The sequence below is a fragment of the Calidris pugnax genome, unplaced genomic scaffold (assembly GCF_001431845.1).
Source record: "Calidris pugnax isolate Ruff unplaced genomic scaffold, ASM143184v1 scaffold13, whole genome shotgun sequence".
Classification (NCBI taxonomy): Eukaryota; Metazoa; Chordata; class Aves; order Charadriiformes; family Scolopacidae; genus Calidris; species Calidris pugnax.
Window position 1 is genome coordinate 14,044,992 of NW_015090810.1, and position 23,468 is coordinate 14,068,459.

General features: G+C 34.6%; 1 protein-coding gene across 1 annotated transcript in view; it reads right to left on the reverse strand.

Moving 5' to 3' along the window:
• CCDC102B (coiled-coil domain containing 102B) overlaps positions 1-23,468 on the reverse strand; it is a 145,367-nt gene that overhangs the window by 95,600 nt on the left and 26,299 nt on the right. The window contains exon 5 of the mRNA XM_014938472.1: positions 4,120-4,329. Within this exon, the coding sequence (XP_014793958.1) occupies positions 4,120-4,329 (210 nt within the window). The remainder of the gene's footprint in view (positions 1-4,119; positions 4,330-23,468) is intronic.

The window sequence follows — 23,468 nt, forward strand, 5'->3', positions numbered from 1 at the left end:
AAACTTACGATGTTCATGATTTAAAAGCCAGCTTGCTAGGTATTGTTAAGCTAAACTGGTTTAATCTTAAAAAATGTGTGTTGTCCATCATTCCATCTTTAAAATCTATGGAATATTTTTTTTCTAACAACATTATAACTGTATCATATTAAATATGGAAATTGAATTTTAAAAAAATAATTAGTTTGTGCATCCACAAGTTTCACAGTTCAACATTCTTTACTTAGATTCTGCACACGTCCACTACAAAACTTATTCAAGTAATCAAATGTTTAATAATCAGATATTTACCATAAAAATTAGAGATAATACAAAAACCCAACTATTATTCCCAAAATTATTTTATAGGTTTGTTTTAGGTCATATTCACAGACGAAATAGAAAATATCTTTTAACAAACAGCGTGTTATGGGTATTGATCTATACCATCAATAAGGGTTGTTTGGTTTTTTTTCTTTTTATCCCTTCCTAGATGAACCAGTTAGATCCATTTAATATTTGTTGCCATGCTATTTGTCAAATAATACAGCTATTAATTTAAACGGTACTCTCCATTCCAAGAAGTACAATCGATAAAACCACATAGTAACAATGTCTGATCTCAATTGTTTCATCAATTCTGCTCATCTTATACAACAGAAGTAAACTTTTCAAAAATCGCACCTGGAAACATTTTAAACCAACATACTGCAAGCTAAGAATAATAGTAAGAACTCACATTTTGTACAAAGTATAATTAATAACTTTTATGTTCAGAACTTCAATCCGCATGATTTACTATCATAAGTGGCAAGAGATTGCACAAATTCCATATTCTGTGGAGGTATACATATTAAAGAACAAGATAATTAAGTGTCAATATGAAATCATTTAGACAAGGACGTTAGGAGTTCAAGTCTGTATTTTGATACAATGTTTAATCTTACTAAAACTGTTATTAAAAAGCAAAATATTGCCATCTGTTTTTTATACCCTTTAAAAGTATGAATCAGCCATACATCAATTAATAACACTGTATCTTGTTCTAAAAAACTACAGTGGATCTCCCAAATCATCTCACAAATACAGGTTTTGGAGAAGCTAGCTTGTTGGGCAACTGTGTTTTGCTCTGGATTTAGTTCCATAGCACATTACCCATATCCCTTGTGTCCGGTCATTCAGATTAAGATGCACAAAGATCTTCAGACAGCTGTGGTTTCAATCTTGCATATAATCCCGTTTGCTAACCTAAGCATGTAACCATTACTGATATTTTACAGAAATCATCCTTCTATAATCTTCTAACTCTGCATATAACATGTTATTTTATCTGAATTCAAGCTACCATGCCAGAAAAAAAGGCTCCTGAATCAGAAGTCAAAGCCATTCTTGTCAGGTGTTAGAGTAAATTAGACAGAAACAGTCTCAGGAACCAGAAAGGTTCAACACTGACATTAGAATGTCTCTACAAACGAGTAGACAGGTTCCATCTAAGATATAAATTGAGTTAGGCTGGAATCCTTGAAAAAGCCACTCTCTCTCCTTCCTTAACACCTTTTTTTCATTTACTGGCTGCAGTAAGGTTAAAAAATTTGGTAATTAACTCTACAAACCAGCTGCCTTCTCCACATATGGCTGGCCAGGTCTCAAATGCCATGGCTGATTTGGAGATGAACTAATTGCTATAGTAATTTTTCTTATAAGACTTTTTTATCGTAAAGATTTTTTCCTGCTGTGGATAGAGTTAATTGCAGCATTTAGGGTTCACCAGAGTTGTCCTTTCCTCTAATACTGTTGACCTTTTATTTTACTCATGTTGTCAATGGGTATTTGGTGTCACAGAAGATTGTTTATGGTGGTACCATTTGCTCTGCCTGCAGAGTCTGGGAACCCTGGACACAGTGATCAAGTACGTTTAGGATACTATGGCAGGCACTGGCAAAGAGTCCTGGCTTGAAACATTGCTGCAAACTACTAGACTGCTAAGCCTTGTTGGTGATGCACCATAGGGCATAGTTCCAAGCGCAAAATGGAGAAACTACTCCTGGCACAGCAGATTCCTCAATTCACAGCTCTAGAGGGAAGATGCTTCCATCAAAGTTATGCTGTTTCTCCCTGAGGCTGGGAAATTAAACAATGACAAGGTCCTACACCTGGGAAGGAAGAGTCCCTTGCAAAAACAGAGGGGTGATGTTTTTTCCAAAGTAGCTGTTGCTTGGAGACTGGCTGGGCATCAGTCTGCTGGTAGTGTGTAATTGCTTTTGCATAATTGTTGGGTTTTTTTCCTTCCTCCCCCCCTTCACTTATTAAATTGTCTTTACCTTAACACACAAGTTTTTTCTCAATTTTACCCTTCCAATTCTGTCCCGAATCCTGCTGCTGAAGAGTAAATGAGGACTGGGTGGGAGCTTACCTGCCAGCTGGAGTCAACCCACCACAAACATGCTGCCCAGAGAGGTTGTGCAGTCCTGGATGTTTTTGAGACCCCATTGAAAAAAGCCTTGATCAACCTGGTTTGACCTCAGAGTTGACCTTGTTTTTAGCATGTGGTTGGACTGAAGGTCTCCTGAGGTCTATACCAGCCTGACTTATTCTGTAATACCATGTCTTGCAGTTCTTGTGAATATGAGATAGAAACAGCTGCAAACAAATCAGTTCCCACCCCAGTCTTTGGATGATAGCTGTTGCCATGGATCACATAGTTTCAGCTGATGCTAAAATAAAATTTTTAATTTTGTCCTTTAAACTGATAATCAATAGTTTTGAAGAAAATCTTAGCCTAAAATCATCAGCTATGAGAAGGCAAACACTGCACTGACATTTACTTTTATGATAAGGAAACAGAGATGACTGGACTCCATTTCTGCCTTTTGACTTGGATAAAAAGTTGTGAAGTTGTGTCAGTATGAGGTGTGATACTAACAGGCAGAGCTGATGCTAACAAAGTTGATCACAGATGTCAAACATTCTAAGCAAGTAGCATTTGAAACAAAAAACAAAAAACCCATCACAGCCATATAACTGAAAGATTTTAAATATAGTAACATGCCTTAGCAGAGGAGTATCTTTCTGGCCACATTTCTAACCTCAAATTACTTGCATTACAGAGAAGTCATGAAAATGCTGATATGACATGGTATGATATAATGTGATATATGATATGATAAAATAAATACTAGTAAAGGAAAATCTAAAATAGGTGTTTATTATGTAAGATATTTTATGTATAAGGTAAGATATATGAATTGCAATTTGCTGTTCCTGAGCCATCACAGAAATAAAGAAGAATCATACAATTTAAAAGCAGACATCAAGTACAGAACCTCTCTCAGTCTTTCCCAAGGTAAATTACCTATTGTAACTATAACCCATATTTGGTCCTAGTTACTCAGACTTCCAATATTCATCAGTAAATGCACATAAATGACATTAAATTGTTTCTTATTTAGGCAAATAAGAACATTACTGTTTATCACTGACCAAATCATAACATCAAGTAGGTATATTAACTTACTGGTTGGCGTTTTTGGTTTTTTTTGTTTTGTTTTTTCTCTTACACAGCTTTCAGTCTCAATGAAAGTAGGAACCTTCTGGATTACTAATTATTAGCACAGAAAAACATAAAATAAAGGAAATACCAATAGCTAAGAGTCTCTGAATAATTTATCACATCATTTTTAGCAGTACAATAAGGTTTAAAAGTTAATAGATCTGTAGAAAAATTAAAAATAAGAAATACAGCTCTTCCTTCAGATCTCTTTTCCCTAAGAAAGGAGTTAATATTCAGCAAGATAGAGAAATGATTTATCACAGCTTTTTTTGCTTTGACCTCAATCAGGACTCTGTAGCTACCAAAGTTTACTTAATCTCTTCTGTTCCTCCCAGTCTTCATTTTTGCTCCCTAGTCTTGTCAGACTTGTCATTTCCCCCTGTTCATTTTAAAAATGAAAATATATTTCTTTCAGTTTTTGTACACTACAGATCTTCAAAGTCACTGATTTCTAATTGTCCAGGTCTAAGATGCTGACAGGGCTGGTCTGTCTTGCACAACCCTTGTTTTAAGGACACATTTTGACACCATTAAATAATAATTGTTTTGGGGAACACACCCCAGGTAATCAAACTAAGAAATGCACATACCTTATTTTCAACCAGAAGCTTACTTTGTGCATTTTGATGATCACAGCTTGATTCAGTTAGTGTTTCTTGATTTTTCATCTCCAGAAGTTCCTGAATTTCTTTTACCTGCGACTCCAATCTTCTGTTCTCTTCTTCCAAACTTTGTTTCTCTGCTTCAAGTCTCTCTCTCTTTCCCCATTCAGAGATATCCGCAAACCACACTCTTTCCTGCTGGGAAAGGTTGGGGTGGGAGGAAGAACAACCGAAAAAGAGAAAAATAAAGAGGAATAATATGATTTTAAAAACCTCTTCTTTACTGGGTGAAGCTAATGACCTCCCATCATTTTAGAAATTAGTCCAAACTAAATGTTTTCCATGTTTCATAAAGTTAAGTACTTGAATTTTAAAAGAAAAAACCCAAAAGAATCAATTTCTCATTAACTGTACCTTTACAAAAGTAAACCATAGGTAATGGTTTAATATAATAATCAGTACTCAAACCTTATTTCTTTCCCTGCTATCATAGAACAATGGTATTAAAAAAATAATAATATAAGAATTTGTTTTAAATAACATTGAGATTGATTTTGGTCTAACAGTGTCAAAGTTCATTTTTATTCCCCAGAAGATGAAAAATCAGCACTTTTAAAATAATAGTCTGTTTACACCTTAGGACTATAATTAATATTCATTAAACTGAAGAATTTCTAAAGAATATCTTCAGTACTAGAAACCACTGTCCTAATTACGTGAGGAAGGATTTTTAAGTTTTCACACTACTCTCTTTCTTGATGTCACAATTAATAGTATTAAGGGAAAAAATATCTTTTACAGCCATCTGGGTCTAATACAACAGAATGAAAGGCCTATGCATTTTATACTCATGTTATCTCACAGCCTTTAGAGGTTATTTAACAAGATAAATTTCTTAGAACGAAGATACACATCTGTACTGAGAGTAAACAGAGAATAAAGGAAGAATAATTTTGCACCTTTGTTTTTGGTTTGATTTTTTTGTAATGGGCCACCCTCTGGTGATAGACTACATTATGTTAACTCCAATGCACAAGAAAATGTGAGATGCTCACATATTCCTAATGAGGTCTTTAAATTCTGTCCACCGAATTTCTGTACAAGAACCGGAAATGAAGGGATCACATACCTCTATTCAGCACTAAATCTTCTCCGCCATCACCCCCGCCTCAAAACATTCCCCCCCTCCCCAAATTGTGCAGCTTTATAGTTGTTTATATACCATCTACTGGACTACAGTGGAAAAGTCATATTTTTTCTAAATGAATACGTAGGCATAATGTCTTACAAGTACCCATGAAAGACCTGGAACATAAGAAAGCCCTCTGTTCTTGCAGAGCATCTGCCAAAAGACAGGACTCAAATTCTAAGCCTGAAAGATCACCTTTCACAGTGATGACACTAATCAATACCAATTCAGTTTTGGCAGACTTCAAGTAGAGAGAAATCACAAAGCCATCGAAGGTTGAATTTCAGTCAGGCAATTAAGCACAAGATGACTACCAAACCAAGTTCTGATGTCAAAGGTAAATTTACTTATCTCTGTGTCTGTAAAATTTCTATTCATTGCACTCAAGATACCTACAAGCTGCAATTATGATAAATTTAAACATCTAATATACCGTATACCTAAATAACTCCATAATAAAGTCAGAAAAAAAATACTAACTTGTACAAAATAATAAATAGGCAATTTATAAGTGATTTATCATAAATCATTGTCCAGGAAAGTATTAGAACTCATATTTTCTGAAATACTGATTTTCAGAGAGTTAGTAATCAGGGTTGTTCGTTGTTCATTAGAGTTGTCCCAAACTATACCTTACGCTTATTCCAAATAACACTTTTCATATAATGGTCTCACTGGACATATTTGCTCTCTTTTTCCTCTTTGGTAAAGAACGTGCAAAAAAAAGTGAAGCGCCAGATCCCAACTTTCAGATTTCAATTCAGAATGCCAGCTTCACAAAGTCACCACGTGCAATTTTGTCACTCCTTGCTAAAAAGATCAACCTTTTCTTGAGTAGACAGAATTTGTCTCCCACACCTGTGCAATCACCAATCCCACTCCCACCCCAGAACCCCTGTCAGAGCCCTTCCAGCTTCAGGAGTCCAGCTGGCAGCACTCAAGTCCAGCTGGCTGATGTGAGCTGTTGGAAAGAGCTGGAAAACACCCAGACCAGAAGTCACTCTTTGCCTCAGGGCTGCTTTTAATCTGAGTATTCCAGACCCCATCCTTGATGGAGCTGTGTTGCAAATATCTACATATTTGCCTTTAAAACAGACAGGAGAGGTTTGAATGAATGTAATACAGATCGCAGAAAACAGCTTTGATAACCCTATTTTTTTATGAGGAACACAGATACTCCTGAACTGACTAGTGTCAACTTTCTATATGAACTTTTCAACATATTTTAATCTTGAATCAAATAAAATGAATTATGTCTGAAATTATATATATTTATTTTATATATATTTAACTCACTTAGTGGAAAACTGAAATATTCGTATTGAAAAGGTCATGACGGAGAATATTTTTTTTCAGTATGAAAATAACTGAAAATTACTGACCAGGTATTTGTAGGTAACATCTTTGCTAATTAATCTTCCTAAAGTAAAAAAGGATGCACTCAGTTATTTTAGTTGAGACTTAAAGAATATTATTTTGCATTACATTTTTGGAATTTTTGTATTCTATATAAGTAGATAATCTAATCAGGTCATTTAAATCCTTAACTAGGATACTTTTGGCGTGCAGAATAATAAACATGTGTAAAGGTACATGTTGATAGCTGCAGAACAAAAATTCAGACAAAGGAAAAATATTTGCTGCTTATAATAATTTTCTAATGACATATATGAACCCAATTTTACTTATCAATTGTTACTCATATTTTTGAAACAATTTAAGCAGCTCTTAACACTTTAAGCAGTAATCATACTGCATGTAGCCAGTGTGAGAAATATCTCCTATGCAAGCTCAGCTACCTGTTCCATGAATTACCTTCACTCTCCTAACTTAATTAGGAACTCAAACATATTAATAGCTTAGTGGTTGCTTATGATAAAAGCAGCAGTCATGTTCACTATGTTCACTGCAAAGGCCTCAGAAAACCTGTGAATGTGCAGTATTATTACAGCTTTTAGTGGTGCATTGAATCCATATAAAAAGAAAGTTTGGTTAATTAACTTTTTTGTTTTGTTTTAGTAAATTAGAAATTTCAATGTTATTATATTCTGTTGCTGTTCAACTTGCTTCAAAGATGAAATAGAGATATTCACAGCAGTAATGTCACATTCAAGAATCACACTACTGTTTTTTTAATTGAAAGTTTTCCAAGAGTTGTATTTTTACATAAGAGATTAAGGTACATTCATATAAAACACATAAACTTAAGAACTTTGCAAAGTTGCTTCTCTATCATTCATGTCATTCTTCCAAAATGAGAAGGGAGGCTAAAGCAAAGAAAAAAAATCTGGCCTAGAATTAAGTTAGGACAAGCAAGTAAGTATTTCATGATCTTTTTAATGTAATTTTGTGCAAGAAATCTTGCAGGGTTATGGTCTTTCAGAATGCTCTCAAGACTGCTCAGGCCTCTTTGAGACGTGAGAAGGGCCTTTTTATAACTTGGTGCTTTAGCTTTTGGAAAAGATTAAAAGCAATAAGTAAAGGCAATGCTAGGTGTTAACTCAGATTTTGGAGAACATACTCATCTCATTAAAACAAAGCAAAATAAAACAAAACAAAACAAACCAGAAGCTTAATGGATCTCTTTCCCTCTATAAATAAGATTTAGAATGTTGTTTGTTTTTCGATTGAAAAAACTCACTAACCTTATTTTCCAATTATGACCTCTCTGCCTTTTGAGAAAGTAATGTTTCCCCAAAGAAAAGAAAAAAAAAAAGGAAAAAAAAAAAAAAAAAAAAAAAAAAAAGAGAGAAAAAAAAGAGAGTGGGTACCTATTGCAATGTGCTCTGCAGGCTGTTTCATAACTATATAACTAGAGCTGCTCTGTGAGGGACATATTCCCCCTCACTAAGCTTGAATGCACCCTGGAATGCACCCTGGGATTTTGATCTACCCAATTCTACACAAAGGGCTGAAAATCACCTCATCCATTGTGCAAGTAACTTGTGCATACCTGCTTTCATTTCCACTATGCAGCCAGAGAAAACAAGTGTTGTGACACCAAATACAATGAGGAAAGCAGCTAGAGGAAATTTTCTCAGTAAGGAAGTTGAGCCAGATGTTACTGAAAACGCAACACAAGGCAAACATTCAAAAAGTGTTAGCTTTCTTGAACTAACCTAATGAAATTTTTGTGGCTATATATGTGTACATAAAATACATACATGTATGTATATATGTATGTACATAGACATGTTCCTGTGGTGTTTTAAAGGGAACTTGGCATTTAAAATTTTTTTTTCTACCCTTCATTACAAGGAAAAAATACTTTAAATTCATCTATTGCCTCCTTAATGTCTACCGCATTTCACTTTCCACACAAAAACATTTCACAGGAACAGTAATATTTATTTTTCATTTTGAAATTTGTTACTGAAACTTCAGTCAGAAAGTGCAAACTGATTGAATAGCAGTGATACCTACCTCACATCTGCAGTGAAAAGAATTTCTTTTTTTTCTTTCCATGTAGTATATACATTGTCATATAAATGTTCTGGGGTGGAACTACAGACTCTCATTTATAAAGGAATTGAAAGGCTAAGAAAAAATTTGCAACAACTGAAAAAAACTCAGGATGTTTCATTTTCCCTTCAAACATGTATATTTTCTCTCCAGAAAATGTCTCCGCAAACTTATACTGAATTTTGCTTTTCTAAAAGGAAGACCAGAATAATGGTGGAAGTATTGAGTGAGGTCAAGGTACTGTCAGTGAAGTGGATAATTGCAAAGGTGAATGATCAAAATGGAGTATGGTGTACTGACCTTTTGAAACTGGATAATTACATCTTAGAGCTAACCTACACCATTTTATGACTAACATGAAAGGTAGAGCCCTGAGAAAAACAGACACAGAAAAAGGAACTCCTCCTGGTACAGTTCATTAGTGGGAAAATCTTAATGCTCTAGCTCAGTTTAAGGCAACATAACAGTGGTTGAGGCCCAAGGAGTTTTATTTGTAACATGATTTTTCTCCTTCCCTTTAGTCAAGGGAAGATGGAGTAGAATGGAGGACAATTACTAAGCTGTCTACCCATTTTTAATGAGAGCAATGAGAGCAAAAAGAAGGATGACAAAGAAGAGATGTAACAATCAATATGATTTCAGATGGAAAATAGAATTTTTCCACACACCACTCAGAAGAAAGGGAGATTAAGAAAGCAGCAGATTTTGTTTGGCTTTAGGAAATGTTTTTTTAGCTTCCTATAAAACTTGGGAAAAGGTAGGAAAGCGTACTTAAACAGTTATGACTCCCAGCTTTCCAAAGGAAGCATTTAAAATAGAGATGGACAGAACACAAGCATTATGGTTAAAAGCTGTAATTTTGATTTGATCTGACTATGAAAATTATATCAGAAACTGATATGATTTACAATGATATCAGAAACAAAAAAATGGCAATTCAGCTGGAAATTCTCTGCAAAAGATTTTTCTTTTACAAAAATGACACTTTTAAAAAAACAGCATTTTCAGAGATATGTTCTCAGAATAAAAGCTGTCTATACAAGATACTTCACATCACATGCAGGGCATTTTCCACAGCAGAATTGACTGAAAACAGAAGAATTTAATTTATTTATTTACAATCTGAAACTTATTCAACCACATCAAAACATTAAATTCTAACTATCTGTCTTCATACTAATAATCTACAGGCAAGCCAAATAAGGCCTACAGACTTGTGATACAGAAAGGCAAGAATTCCTGTTTAAAACTAATCAAAAGAAACTTCTGGCAGCCTCAATCAAATACCTGTAAAACATCTGTTTCATCTTGCAGAGATTAAAAATGAAAATATGCTTTTTTATGTTCTAAATGGCCACACAGGGGTTTTTCACGTTTTAAAGCAGGATGAATGAATACACATTTTCAAGATTCTTGATATCTTCACTATATTGTACATGGAGGTAATTTACACTACTATTATGCTACAAATTGTTCTACAAATGTAAAGCAAGAGACACATTGAACTGAAACTTTAATAAAATGCGCAGGTTGATTATGAATTAAGGATCATGTCACGCTTCTTAAATGAAAACTTACTGAAATAACAATAAAATTTCATAAAGATATTTGTGAATTTGACTCTTACAGACCTTTTCCCTGCAATTACTTACAAAACTCAGCACAAGCCTTTGTTTCTGAAGAAAACGTTCCTTTTCTGTAATTCAGACAGGAATACTGTCTCTCAAAACAAGTCACATCTAATGACATTTTCAAAGACGGAGCCACTAACTCAACAGTTATGCAGTTTTATCAACTATCTTCCAAGTTATTGCACATTGACAAGAAGCGCGAGGACAGAGAATCTGCCATTTCACAGTGGCAGTTTTATTTATTTATGAGATGTTGTCACTTCTAAGATACTGAACGTGTCACAGCTACTAGAAGGTATGGCAAAAGTGCAATTTCCTTAAATATGGCACCTGGGTAAATTGGATCAAACAAACTGAAAAGCAAGCTCCTCCTGAGGAGTCTACCATCAAGCATCACCTTTGTTCATTAAGAGTGCGTAGTGAAACATTGTTACAATTCATAACATAGTTATAATACTGGGTCTAAAGGTCTTTCATCAAGGTTCTAAAATGAACGGTATCAAACTGTTAAAGATACTCTCGCAGTATCACTGGGAGAAAAAATTGTCTGTACTGGAAGATCAGGAATAATGTGATGTAGGCAGAAGTGTCTTCAAAGAGAAATTATATGCAAGCAGAAGAGATCAGTTAGATTGCTAAATCTGATTCTCTGATACCCTTCTTTATTTTAGGTCAGAAGTGTCTAAAGAACTTCTTAGATGGAAACGGTTCCATCCCACTGCATACTTTGCTCTTCGAAAGGTGTAAGAGGAAGACAGACTTCACATAAGCAAGATGCCCATATCCAAGTGGATAGGAAATACTTTCAAGAATCTTCATTACCTGCAATACACCCTTTGTTTTGTTTTGGGTTTGAGGGGGTTTTTTGTTAGTTTTTTTGGTTTTTGTTTTTTAATTTAATTTTATTTGTTTTGTGATTTCTACTGCTAGAAGTCTGTAAGAGCTTGGCAACAACTGCAAAAGCTCCTAGGTCTGAAAGGAAACCCATCAGCTTGCCTGCTTCTGAGCCCAGCGCTGCTGTGCACAGGTGTGATGTTTTCTGGCAAGCAAAACTATTACTCACTGTGTGTGACACTACACAGTTTTGCAATGATTATTTACAGTGTATATAACTGTTTCTAGAATTCTTTTCCTTTTTCATCTAAAAGAAGTAATCAAAAACTACCAGAATCCTTAGCACTCCTTCCATAGGAAAGGGAAGACAAATCTTGGGTACCTTTTTATTTGACAAGTACTTCAATATTCAATATAGGAAAAAATAAATTTACTCTGCTTTTTTTCTTATTGTGAGCAAGTCTGCCAAGAACACCAACCATTTAATCCATCAGAAACTATACTGAAAGCATGATAAATGTTATTGTGCCTGATAATATCTTGAGACGTCAAGCCCTGCAACAAATTGAACTTTTTAATGAATTCTTATATTCATAACAATGGATATATCTGAGCACCAGCATGTTATTAATCAAATATTTATTCCTTCTGGTACTACTCAAATGTTGAAGTCTGCTGCAAGCTGATATCATTGCACTATGTTGACATTAAAAGAAAAGTTGCTGATTTACTGCACATGAGTAAACTCTTTTGTGTAGAAGTAATTTATCTCAAATGATTTTATGCAGGAATATAAGTTCTCCATAGATAAATAAAACCTTAAAGGTTGAAAATTTACAACAATTATGAATAATATATGCAGAGAGTCATAAGTTCAAGAAAAGGAAAATGCTGACAGTGAGGAGGGGAAAATTGCCCTGGATCTCACAGATCTTTCCTTCTATGTTGATTCTGGCACTGCTTTTTAAATTCTTTTTTATTTTTTTTAAATAGTTTCTTTTAAATTCAAGTTAATATAGACTATGTATTACATTAAACTAAATAAATGTTAACATATTCACTGAAAAACTAGGAACAGTGTCCATCGTAAATAATCCGTAATGCAGCTTTAACAGTCCATGTTAACATGCATATCAGGACATGGTAGTGCTGGTATTTCAGATGATGTTTGCTGAATTCGTGTCTCAAATGTAGCCTTTGCATGGGTTGTAATGCATCTGATGGAGTCTCATATCAGTGAATTCACACGAAGAATTGTTTAACATCAACCGCCTGTTTTGCAGGAGAATCTAGTATGCATGCAAGGAAAGTAGTTTTTCTGTCACTGAGTATCAGAGAGAATTATCCATAACACCTGTCCAAAACTCTACTTTCACCAATTTAAATGAAAATAATTTTAAAACTTCAGAGTAACTACTTTTACCTATATAAGCTGTTAAGATCAGTAAAGAGAATACCAACACATCATGCACTCATTTTTACTGTAAAATCGTTGTGTTTTTATGTTTTACCTTATTTTAAACAAAAGATACTTAAATTTTTCAGATACAAAAAATAAGGAATATGACTTAAAAAATACTGAAAGCTCCTTGCTATATGCTAGCCTTCTTCAGTGTAATCACAATTCATATAATGATTGAGACTAAAGGAATATCCAAACTGTCAGTGTCTATCAAGTTGTACAGTACTGCTTATTTATTTTATACTTTTCATAGATGAATAACAAGCCCCATCTTTTATACACCTTCCCTTTAGATATTTACAAACATTTATAAGATTCCCCCTGAGCTGCTGCTTCTCCACATTGAACAGTCCCAACTCTCTCAGTCTTTCCTCATATGACAGACACTCCAGTCCCCTTATCATCTTAGTGGCCTTTTGCTAGACTGTCTTCAGTATGTTCATGTCTCTCCTGTATTGGGGAGCCCAGAAGTGGAACCAGCACCCCAGGTGTGGCCTCACAAGTACGGACTAGAGGGGAAGGATCACTTCCCTCAACCTGTTGGCAACACTCCTCCTAATGTAGCCCATAATACCATTACAATTCTCTGCAGCAAGGGCATATTGCTGACTCATATTCAAATTTTATTTCACAGTCTCTATTTTTTTTTCTTCACCCAGCCACCAGCTTTCTCTTTTGCTCAGCCCCATCATGTTTTCCAACTCTGACTGGAACTAAGACTACCACCTCTGGCCACACCACGAAGGCCCTCGGAGTACATATCTTACCTGTCCTAACTTTCCTTGGGCCACCCAATTCCAGCCCTACTCCAGCAGCACCCCTAAACTTTTTGCTCAATCCTGACCTGAGTTTCTGCCTCAGATCAGGACAAAGAACCTCACCTCTAGAACTGACAGAGTATCACTTGCTACCTCGGCTGCTCTGTGTTTCTCAGTCTAGACACTGTTCAGATATATTGCTTCCTACTTCTATGGCTTTTCTGTACTTTAAAAGTAATGCTCACACTATAAAATATACCAACAATATATATTCGCCTTACTCGACTATGTCAAAATGATGCTGCACTAGTTTATTTCAGTAACTAATCAAGTTACTGCAAATTTACTACATGGCTTAAGAACATCCCCTTTTGCTATGGTGTTTCAGGGTACCCAATATTAACTTTCCACTTGGGATCCATTCTAGACTACTTCTTCTTCATACTAGCCACTTCTAAAGGTTTACCAGTTCCTTGGACTTGCTCGTAAGTCAAGCACTTTTCATTCTGTCTTGTACAAATCTGAAGCGAGAGACACTTAGAATAATTTCTAACTGTAGAAACCAAAGCTGAAGCTTTGGTTCTCATGACAGAAAAGAGTACTCATTCAAGACTAATTACATGTCTACATGAATAGGAAACACTACCAATAGAATCCAGTAACTATGTATTTATAACTTTAATATTAGCCATCATTTAAGTATCTTTGACGCGAGGGTTATTTTTTGAACAATGACAAAAAACTATGCTTTCCATAATTAAAATCAGAGACTGAACTACTTTGGATGTACTGGGCATCTTTTTTTTAACGTCTTTTTTAATGCAAACTCTTAAAATTATCATTTTTTTTTTGTTATGCGTAGCAAAATACTGGTGCCTAAACAAGCATCATCATGACCTTACATAAAAATGGTATGTAGAACATGCCCATTTGCTATATTCCTACAGGCAAGTGATAATTGAGACGGGATTAATATGACTTAATTGTCAAACTGCATTGCCTAAAGCTGAACATAACAATTATAGTTCCAACCAATACTAATTTAAAGGAACATTATACAGTGGTTTAGGTGAATTTAAATTGTTGTCTAAACTCAGTCAAGAAAAGAATTCACATTTCAGTTAATCCTTTGGAGAATACTGTTTGCAATGTATAAAGGACACACGTCAAACAAAACTCTCAAAACTTGACAAGTCATCACTCTGGCTCTCTAGAGTCAGAACTCTGATGTGCTAACAAGTGCATAGTTACTTTTGGTTCTCTGCATGAAGAGGTTGAACTTTTAATCCAGGGAATAAACAAGTAAAAATCCCCATATTAACTAACAACCCTCTGATCTAGGAAATTTTTCTAAAAGAATGGTTTTAAAAAACCAATAAAATCATACCTTAATCTTTATGTTTCACTACTGAGAATGGGAGAACTGAAGCTCTTGACATTCACACCAAAACGGTTGGTTGGTTTGTTTTACAAACAGTAACATGCTTTTCTTGTAGTTGATTGGATTATGACAGAACACAGCAGGGGTGACAGTGGTAATAGATTAAATAAACTGTGTTAAACAACCTAAGTAAATGGCAAAGATTGTTTCAGGCACAGAGATTATAGCAATTATTTCTGCTAATTTAATTTTAAATCTCAAAGGGCAGCTGGTTTGAAGCATTCTTAGCCAAAAAGATCTCAAGCAAAGCATGAGCTTTCATCCCTTAATTTGCCTCAGTGACGTTTTAGCCTTACATTAAAAAAAATTTAAAAAAAGACAAAGGAAAAAGACTGTTGACTAGTTCCCCAGTGTAATAAAGGTTCAATACTATACATTTTGGCTTATATTTCTAAAGGCAGCATAATGGGTCTCTGCTGAGAATGTGGTTTTTTTTTTTTAAAAAAATGACACTTGAAACCTTTTATTAAACTCTGCTTATTTCTTTTCCTCTAAGTATTGTTACAATGGCAAACTGAAGCTGCTTAGTTTAAGACTAAACTTCCTTCCCAAATAAGGAACCCAGACTATCCCCTTGCAGAGCTGAGACTGACTAAAGCAAACCTTTCCCAACATAAAGATAGTGAAGATTTGTCAATTTGTATGCTTATGAGTAAAAATGCATTTACAGACTGTACTGGAAGCGAAAGTAAACTTCTATGCCAAAGGATGACTGATTAAATTGTTAGTCTTAACTCTCAGAACAATTTATCTATAATTTACCAAAGATAAATTTAAAATTTAGGATTTTTACAGATACATAGCATACAAATTTAATTGTAGTCCAGGCTATAACAGCCTGTCTCACTTTGCTTCAACTAGTTATCTACTGCTGTGTGTTTAGTAATACTATTAGTTATTATCAGTAACTAATTCAGGGACTAGAATAAGCCATGAACCATTCTAATAAGCACTATAAAAAGATTATAACCCCTGCTCAAAATATACAGGGATTTGTCACAAGAACATGAATGTAGGCATGCAGAAAAGCACCTGAAAACAAAAGTAAATGGTGCAATGGGTAGCCTCTTTTTTTTTAATGTATTTTAGTTTTTGAATTTTCATTTGCCATACAGAAGGTCAACACCTCTCTGTTTCCAACCAGTTTTGAAGCTGACCTTCCATCCTGACTTCATATTGCTTTATTGAGTCAAATATAAAGATAAATAAGGAACTGTAAGAAAACATTATATCAATAGTGGTCAGCATGATTGGAAGCACTCAAAGCAAGTTCAAATTGTTATCAGTCTCAAGAATTTTCTAGACTGTATAGGTAAGATGTGCTGCAGATCAGAACACTGTTCAACCCAGCTTACAAGAAATTATTAAATTAATAATATTAAAGATGCAACAATGCATAATTGAGAAACTGGAAAAGAAAATACTAAGTTAAATTATCTCAGTTTACAGTACAGTTTTCAATGTAACTGCTAATGAATCATACCAACAGTACATCAAAACTGACAGCAACAGTCAAAGCATTCTACATTTAGGTCAGGAACTATGCAAGATCACTTATCTTACAGATGACCATTGTTGACTTTTCAGATTAGTCGTTAAGTGGTGCTGGGAATAGGATGTTTGCTGTAACTGTAGATCTCTAAAAATAAATATATCTTAGATTACTAGAATACTAATTGTGTGAAATCACAGTAGAATTTGTAATCATTACAAAGAGAAAAAATCCTGTTGCACATTAAACAGAAAAAGAAAGCAGACAAAAAAAGAAAAAAGAAAAAAAGAAAAGGCAAAAAAAAAAAAGGCCTGACTGGTTCTCTTCCTTTCCTACCTCCCATGAAAGTACAACTTCTTTGTTTCAGAAGCAATACAGCTCTCTTGTATATGCTTACTTGAGTCAAAAAGAAAATTCCATTTCAGCAGCCACAATGAAACAGTAAATCTATCCTGAAAGCTGTACATATATATAACTGCAGCCTAGATGGCAGGCACGGGGCTACATTTGGGTGAACAAAGACCTTCCAACTGTGAGAGAAGATCACGACCACTGGAGGAACATGAATATATAGAAGTCTATGGGACCTGAGTCCTGAGACTCCCAGAGTCCTGAGAGAATTGGCTGATATAGTTTCCAAGCACCTCTTCATGATGTTTGAAAATTCATGGCAATCAGGTGAAGTCCCTGGTGACTGGAAAAAGAGAAACATTGCACCCATTTTTAAACAGGGTAGAAAGGAGGACCCTGTGAACTACCGACCTGTCAGCTTCACCTCTGTGTTTAGGAAGACCATGGAACAGATCATCCTAGAAGCTACACTAAGGCACAGGGAGGTGATTGACCAACCTCATGGTCTTCTATGATGGAGCGTTTACATCAGAGGACAAGGGAAGAGCTACAGAAGTCAGCTATCTGGACCTCTGTAAAACCTTTGATGCAACATCCTTCACTCTGAATTGAAGCAATATGGATTTGACGGGTGGACAGTTCAGTGAATGAAGAACTGTTTAGATGGCCGCATCCAGAGGGTAGTGGTCAAAAGCTTAATGTCCAGATGAAGGCTAATGAAAAGTGTTGTCCCTCAGTGGTTCATATGGCAACAAGTACTGTTTAATATCTTCGTCAATGACATCGGTAGGATCGAGTGCACCTTCAGCAAGTTTGTGTTGTGCCTGACACACCTGTGGGATTGGATGCTATCCAGAGGAACATGGACCGGCTTCAGAAGGGGGCTCATGTGTGTGAACCTCATGAGGTTCAACAATGACAAGTGTAGGGTCCTGCACCTGGGTTGGGGCAAACCTCAGTATCAATACCAGTTGGGGGATGAAGACTTTTTAGCAGGGCCTGTTGTGATGGAACAAAGAGTAATGTTTTAAACTAAAAGAAGGTAGATTTAGACTAGACATAAGGAAGACATTTTTTACAATGAGGATGGTGAAACACTGGAACAGGTTGCCCAGAGAGGTGGTAGATGGCCCATCTCTGGGAACATTCAAGGTCAGGTTGGACAGGGCTCTGAGCAACGTGATCTAGCTGAAGATGTCCCTTCTTATTGCAGGGGGGTTGTTCTAGATAGCTTTCAAAGGTCCCTTCCAAGCCAAAATAATTTATGATTCTATGACTAATTCTAACACTAAAAGTTTAGGTAAATTCTTTATTTCATAGAACATGATCCTTTAAAAACAAGAAATTTCATTGAAGGGAAAACGTGAGGAACTGCAAAGGCATGCAAAAAATTACTTAATCCATTTACCATATAGTAAATGTGAAACTCTAGATCACTACACAGTAATGGATTTCACAAGCCTTCATGACGTGTGACTCAACACAGGCAGTGATTGCTAACAGTCCTGCTGAGTTCACAATGGAAACTGTTCATAAGTATAAAGGTGTTAAATCCCAGATGAATAAAGTGCCACCTATGTATTTGTTATTAATATTATGATGACCTCACAAGGTGAAAGGATTATTTTCCATGGGAAAATAATTTTAAAAAAACCTTTGAGACAGGAATTTGTTGAGGGTTTTTTCCAAGAAAATAAAGCCTTTTTTCTTTTTTTTAAATAGGAACACTGAATATTTTTCATGTGTAGAAAAAAGCATTGTATTTTCAAAAACTAAAAAAGAGAATAATCTAAGGTTATTTTTCCAATCAAACCTCCCCCCTAATTAGATTTTTATTTTTTATGTGATGCATCGATAGCCTTATCTGGATAAGGATAGACAAAAAGCAACTACATAATTAAGTACAAAATGTTTATATCTTCAATTCAATGTCTGCAAAATGTCAAATATTAAATTCAATTTTGTACATTCTACCAGTTGTCACATTTAATTCATTAGTGTGTTTTTTGGGTTTTTTTGTTGGTGGTTTTTGTTTGTTTATGTGTTGGTGGTTTTTTTTAAAGAAACTGCTTGCTTTAGCCCAGGCTGTTTTAATGTAATTAGTTAACAAATAAGCCTACTAGCAGAAATATTTACTTAAGCAAGAAAATAAGTGCATACTAAAATATAATCTTGAAAGGCAAATTCAAAATATTTAAACATATTTTAAAAAACTTTTTTGCCGATGATTTTTTTAAAAACTATACACTGCAAAAAAATTGTTTCCCATATGGGACCATATGGTAAACTGACCACACTAACATATTATTAAGAAGTAATTTTGTCATCAGTTTGGACTTCTCAGCCTAAGCTATGAAGAAATGGTTTTGTTAAAAGTGCAATGCTAACCTCTAGGACAAAGATTGCTTCACGTATGTAAGCACACATATATAGAAGTGTGTACATATTCCTCCTCTGTCTTCAAAACATTTCCTCACCAGGTTATATTTCCTGCTGGTGACAGACCAACAGGCAAACCAAATCTCTACAAATAATGCAGCTTTGGCATGATATCCCTTTTGCAGAAAATCAGTATGCACAGGTATGTTTCAGTATGCAGACATGTTTCTTCTAAATGTATTCCTCACAGAAATAAGGATGAGTTTTCATCTTTCATTTAAAACAGAATGCCCTTATATAAATAAAAAATCCTCATCTTGGTCTGTATTTCATTGCTAAACATGTAATGAAGATCCAGGAAATATTGGCAAATACAACTCAATACAGTTTAAATTTCTTGTTAGAAGCTATTATGGGAGGAAAAAAAAAGGTCAACGAAACAATAGATTTTTCTAGCATTTTCCAAATTATATCTTTAGGTAAATAGGCAATCAAATGGAACCGTGATGTTATGCACCATCATAAATTACACTTTATGTCTGGTGAGAAAAACATTCACATTGAGTACATAATTTCTAGAGATAACACTAAAGAACTGGTACCTGATTTACGAAAACAGTGGAAAGAATAGTTAAGGCTCTAAAAGAATTCATGCTTAAGCAATACGCCAGAATTCTTTCCTTGCACTCAAACTACTTGTAAACTATTGTAATTTAGGTAAGATGAAGAAACATGGTGTATATCTGAAGTAATGATTTAAATACTTTTATCAAACCAGCAGTCAGATCTGTGGTAACATCATCATCCCATTTCACTCAGACTGAAAACCACACCAGTTTCTTAAACAAATGAAGTATTGAGCCTGGTAAGGAACATTCCAAATTCTAGATCTAGTCTAAAAACATTGAGATTTTACCTCAGGAAAAATTAACTGTACTGAGTTTCCACTCTACAGAATCATTTGAGTTCACAAAGAATTCAGACATTGTTTCCAGAAAATTCCCTAATGTTTTAAAACTCAGCATTGAAGATTTTGATATCAAACTTTATAAAGAATCATTTAGCTCATTGGAACAAAATACTGGCTATTGTGTAGTATATGAAATCATCACAAATTTACTTTTTAGGCCATCATTTTATTCCTATGATAGCTATATATAGTATGCAATATTTCTGTCCATCTTAGGTGAGAATTAAACAGGATAATTAAAATAGCTCTATAGGCACTAAGGCTACTGTTTTATATCTAATAATTACATTTTCTGAGATGACCAAAAGGCATTTTTGGGGTCAGACAAAGAATATGGGTCAGAATATATCTGGCTCTACTACATGTATTTAAATTTCCTGTAAGATTATCAGAGTATCACTATTTCTAGTTCATGTATATACTAAGTGAATGTAAATAACATTTACACATAAGGAACTCTGCAGCATGTTCACACTATAGGGTAATTTCAGAATAAAGTTTTCTGGAAAAGGTGGAAATAATTCTTTAACAAGAACTAGCTGTTAACAACCCGAGTCTCCAAAAACGCTGTTCCATTTTGAACAGCATTTAAATGTCTACAGTGAGAGTAGAAGACTTGATTTGTCTAGAAGCCTTACTATGCCTCAGTGGAGTTTCTTCCACCTGAGAAACAACAGGTAGGTTGCTGTTACAGTTCTCTTAAAGAAATTAATGCACTTAAGTAACAATACATAGATTGCCAAAAGATACAATGTAAAACATATCTATAAACTGAGAGAACAGAAAACATTTGTTCTAAAAATTGTTTAAAAGATATTTCTTTGGCTCTAGCGTAAAATCAAGAGTGCTGGTGATTTACCCTAAACTCCATGCAAAAAAAGAATAGAAATGCCTCTGCCTAAGATTCAAAATGCTACTTTAGCCTGTGTTTCTTTTAATCTAAGGGTACTTCTTTTCATATTTGTGTTCCAATAGGCTTTAAGTAACAACTAGTGTAAATTTTGCCTCATATTCCACAAACTGGGCTATGAATTTCCCTCAATTACCAACACACTAGACAATGTAGAGTAAGGGCACATTCTGTATTTCAGCTAGCAGAAAATTGGTTTAAACAATACAATAGTCACTGCCCTTAGTAGCATTTGTAAGTCTACAGTGCACACCAGTGGAATGTAGCAGTATATGCATTTTCCTCTGTTTTCAGTATGACGTGAAATTGTTTTGTAAATAGTCCATATGATTTAACTTCTGAACCACCAAAAGAGCATGCCCTTCAGAAATTATAAAGACAGATACAAAATGTTGAGGAAGACTTGCAAAGAGTGTAAACAAGAATGTTTTCTTGTGCATGTTATAAGGTTAAATGAGCATTCCAAAACCTAAAACTTGAACTGTCTTGCTAACTATAATCCTGTGATTAAAAACATCAGGGCAACACATCAAGGATTTGCTGTTTTACAAAAAGTCCAAAGACTTAACTAATCAGGCTCAGATACACTTTTTGTGTCTGTAAGGTTAATTGATCTGTAAACTAGGCTGTATCTGAACAAAATTGTATAGCTCATTTCTGCAGGTGACTATGGATATTCAACTAGCAACATCATTGATGCCAAAATTTTCATGTTCTCCAGAGAATTTAAAGATCTCTAGGTTTTTCTATTAAAATTACTCTAAAACCAAATCTATCTAATGTCAACACCCTTTATTTTTCAATGTTTCGACAGACCTTTCTGTGGATTCTCATACAAACACAATAATAATGGAAGTGTGATTTTATGATGAACAATAGCGTTACCCTTTTTAAAAGTAAGAAAGTGTTTTGTGGTTGTGAATAGGCTATTTGTAGTGTACACAAAAACTAAAGCATAGGAAATATTACCTTATTTAGTATTCCACTAATATTACTGCAAGCTATTCTGGAAGCAGAACTGAAGCTTATTAACTAGACAGAACATACAGAATGGTTTTGACAGCTAAGAAATGTTGACACATAAGTCTTGGCTTAAGATGGGATCTCATGGACTGAGTATTGCGTAACAAACTCAAAAATGCAGTAAAAACAGATGACACTTGACTGCTTGCAAATAAAGAAACAGTGCTGTCAAATATCAGTCAAAATTTGAACAACGAGCTCCTTAGTAAAATTAGAAGTTAACGTTGACACTATTTAGTGGGAGAGCAAACCTTTTATAACAGAAAAAATATCCATTTCCACGCTAAGTGCAACTTCCTGCTGCAGCTGTTAAAATGGTAAAGTTCAATGGCTGTGTCACTCAAAGGTATATATAATGCTTGTAGTTACTACAACACAAATTACCACTTTACTACTTTTTTTAGTTAACTTAATACACTGGAAACTTATTTACGGTTTCCAAATTGAAGCAGACTGAAGCATTTTTTGAAAAGATGATTATCAAGATCAGCTAGGCTTTCCGTATTTAGTTTGTTGAAAGTTAATACAGATCTTTTAACAGAATGTAATTAGTTGCTAGAGAACTAATAGCCAAATCTTGGCAGCTCTGAAGCTTCTAACATTACACAAAATCTCTCAGACTTCCACAGGGTTAGAAGAGCTAACCACTGCTAAAAATGGTTTAATTTGCTGTGGCACTGTCACAAACAAACCAAGCATTTGCAAACCAAGCATTTTTTTCCACATTCCCAGTGGGACCACGAGGTGATCTACCGATGGAAATAGCAGATTAATTTATGCATGACTGAAACCAAAGATTTTTCGTTGAAGACATGAAAATTACCCAAAGTAATGATTAACCTGTTATTAATCTAGAAATATCTTTGTGATTTAGTATTGCAAGTGTGTATAGAAAACAGATTCCATACTTAGCCTAGTACACATCTGCGTTTTCCTTTACTTCACTTTCAAATTTTTCACTGTCAAAAAACTTGTATGGTATTCCAGCATCCAGTTATCAGTAGTAATATATAGTAAGTGACATTCACAGTAAGTGACATGCATTACCAGAACACAAGATTTGGTTTTTTAACAAAGGAAGAATTTTCAATTACAAAAAAAACCACAAATGTAAGTAATTTCATTTACATTAGTCAGATTCATCAAGACCACTGCTGTCCTGTAATTTAAAATAGATGTGTAAGTCTGAAGATGAACAGAATTCTCAAAATATCATGTCCTGTTCATAATTAAAGAAATTCAGCAAGTTCCCAATAAAAAGGCAGCAACACATGTACATGTGTATATGCTTGCACATATATAAAAATTGGTATCTGTCAATCTCCAACCTCTTCTCAGAATTTTTTTACTTCTTGTTGCTCTGTTCCTGCTGATGGTGCCACAAAATATAAATACTATATTTCTTAAGCAAATAATTAACTAAATCTAGAATTCC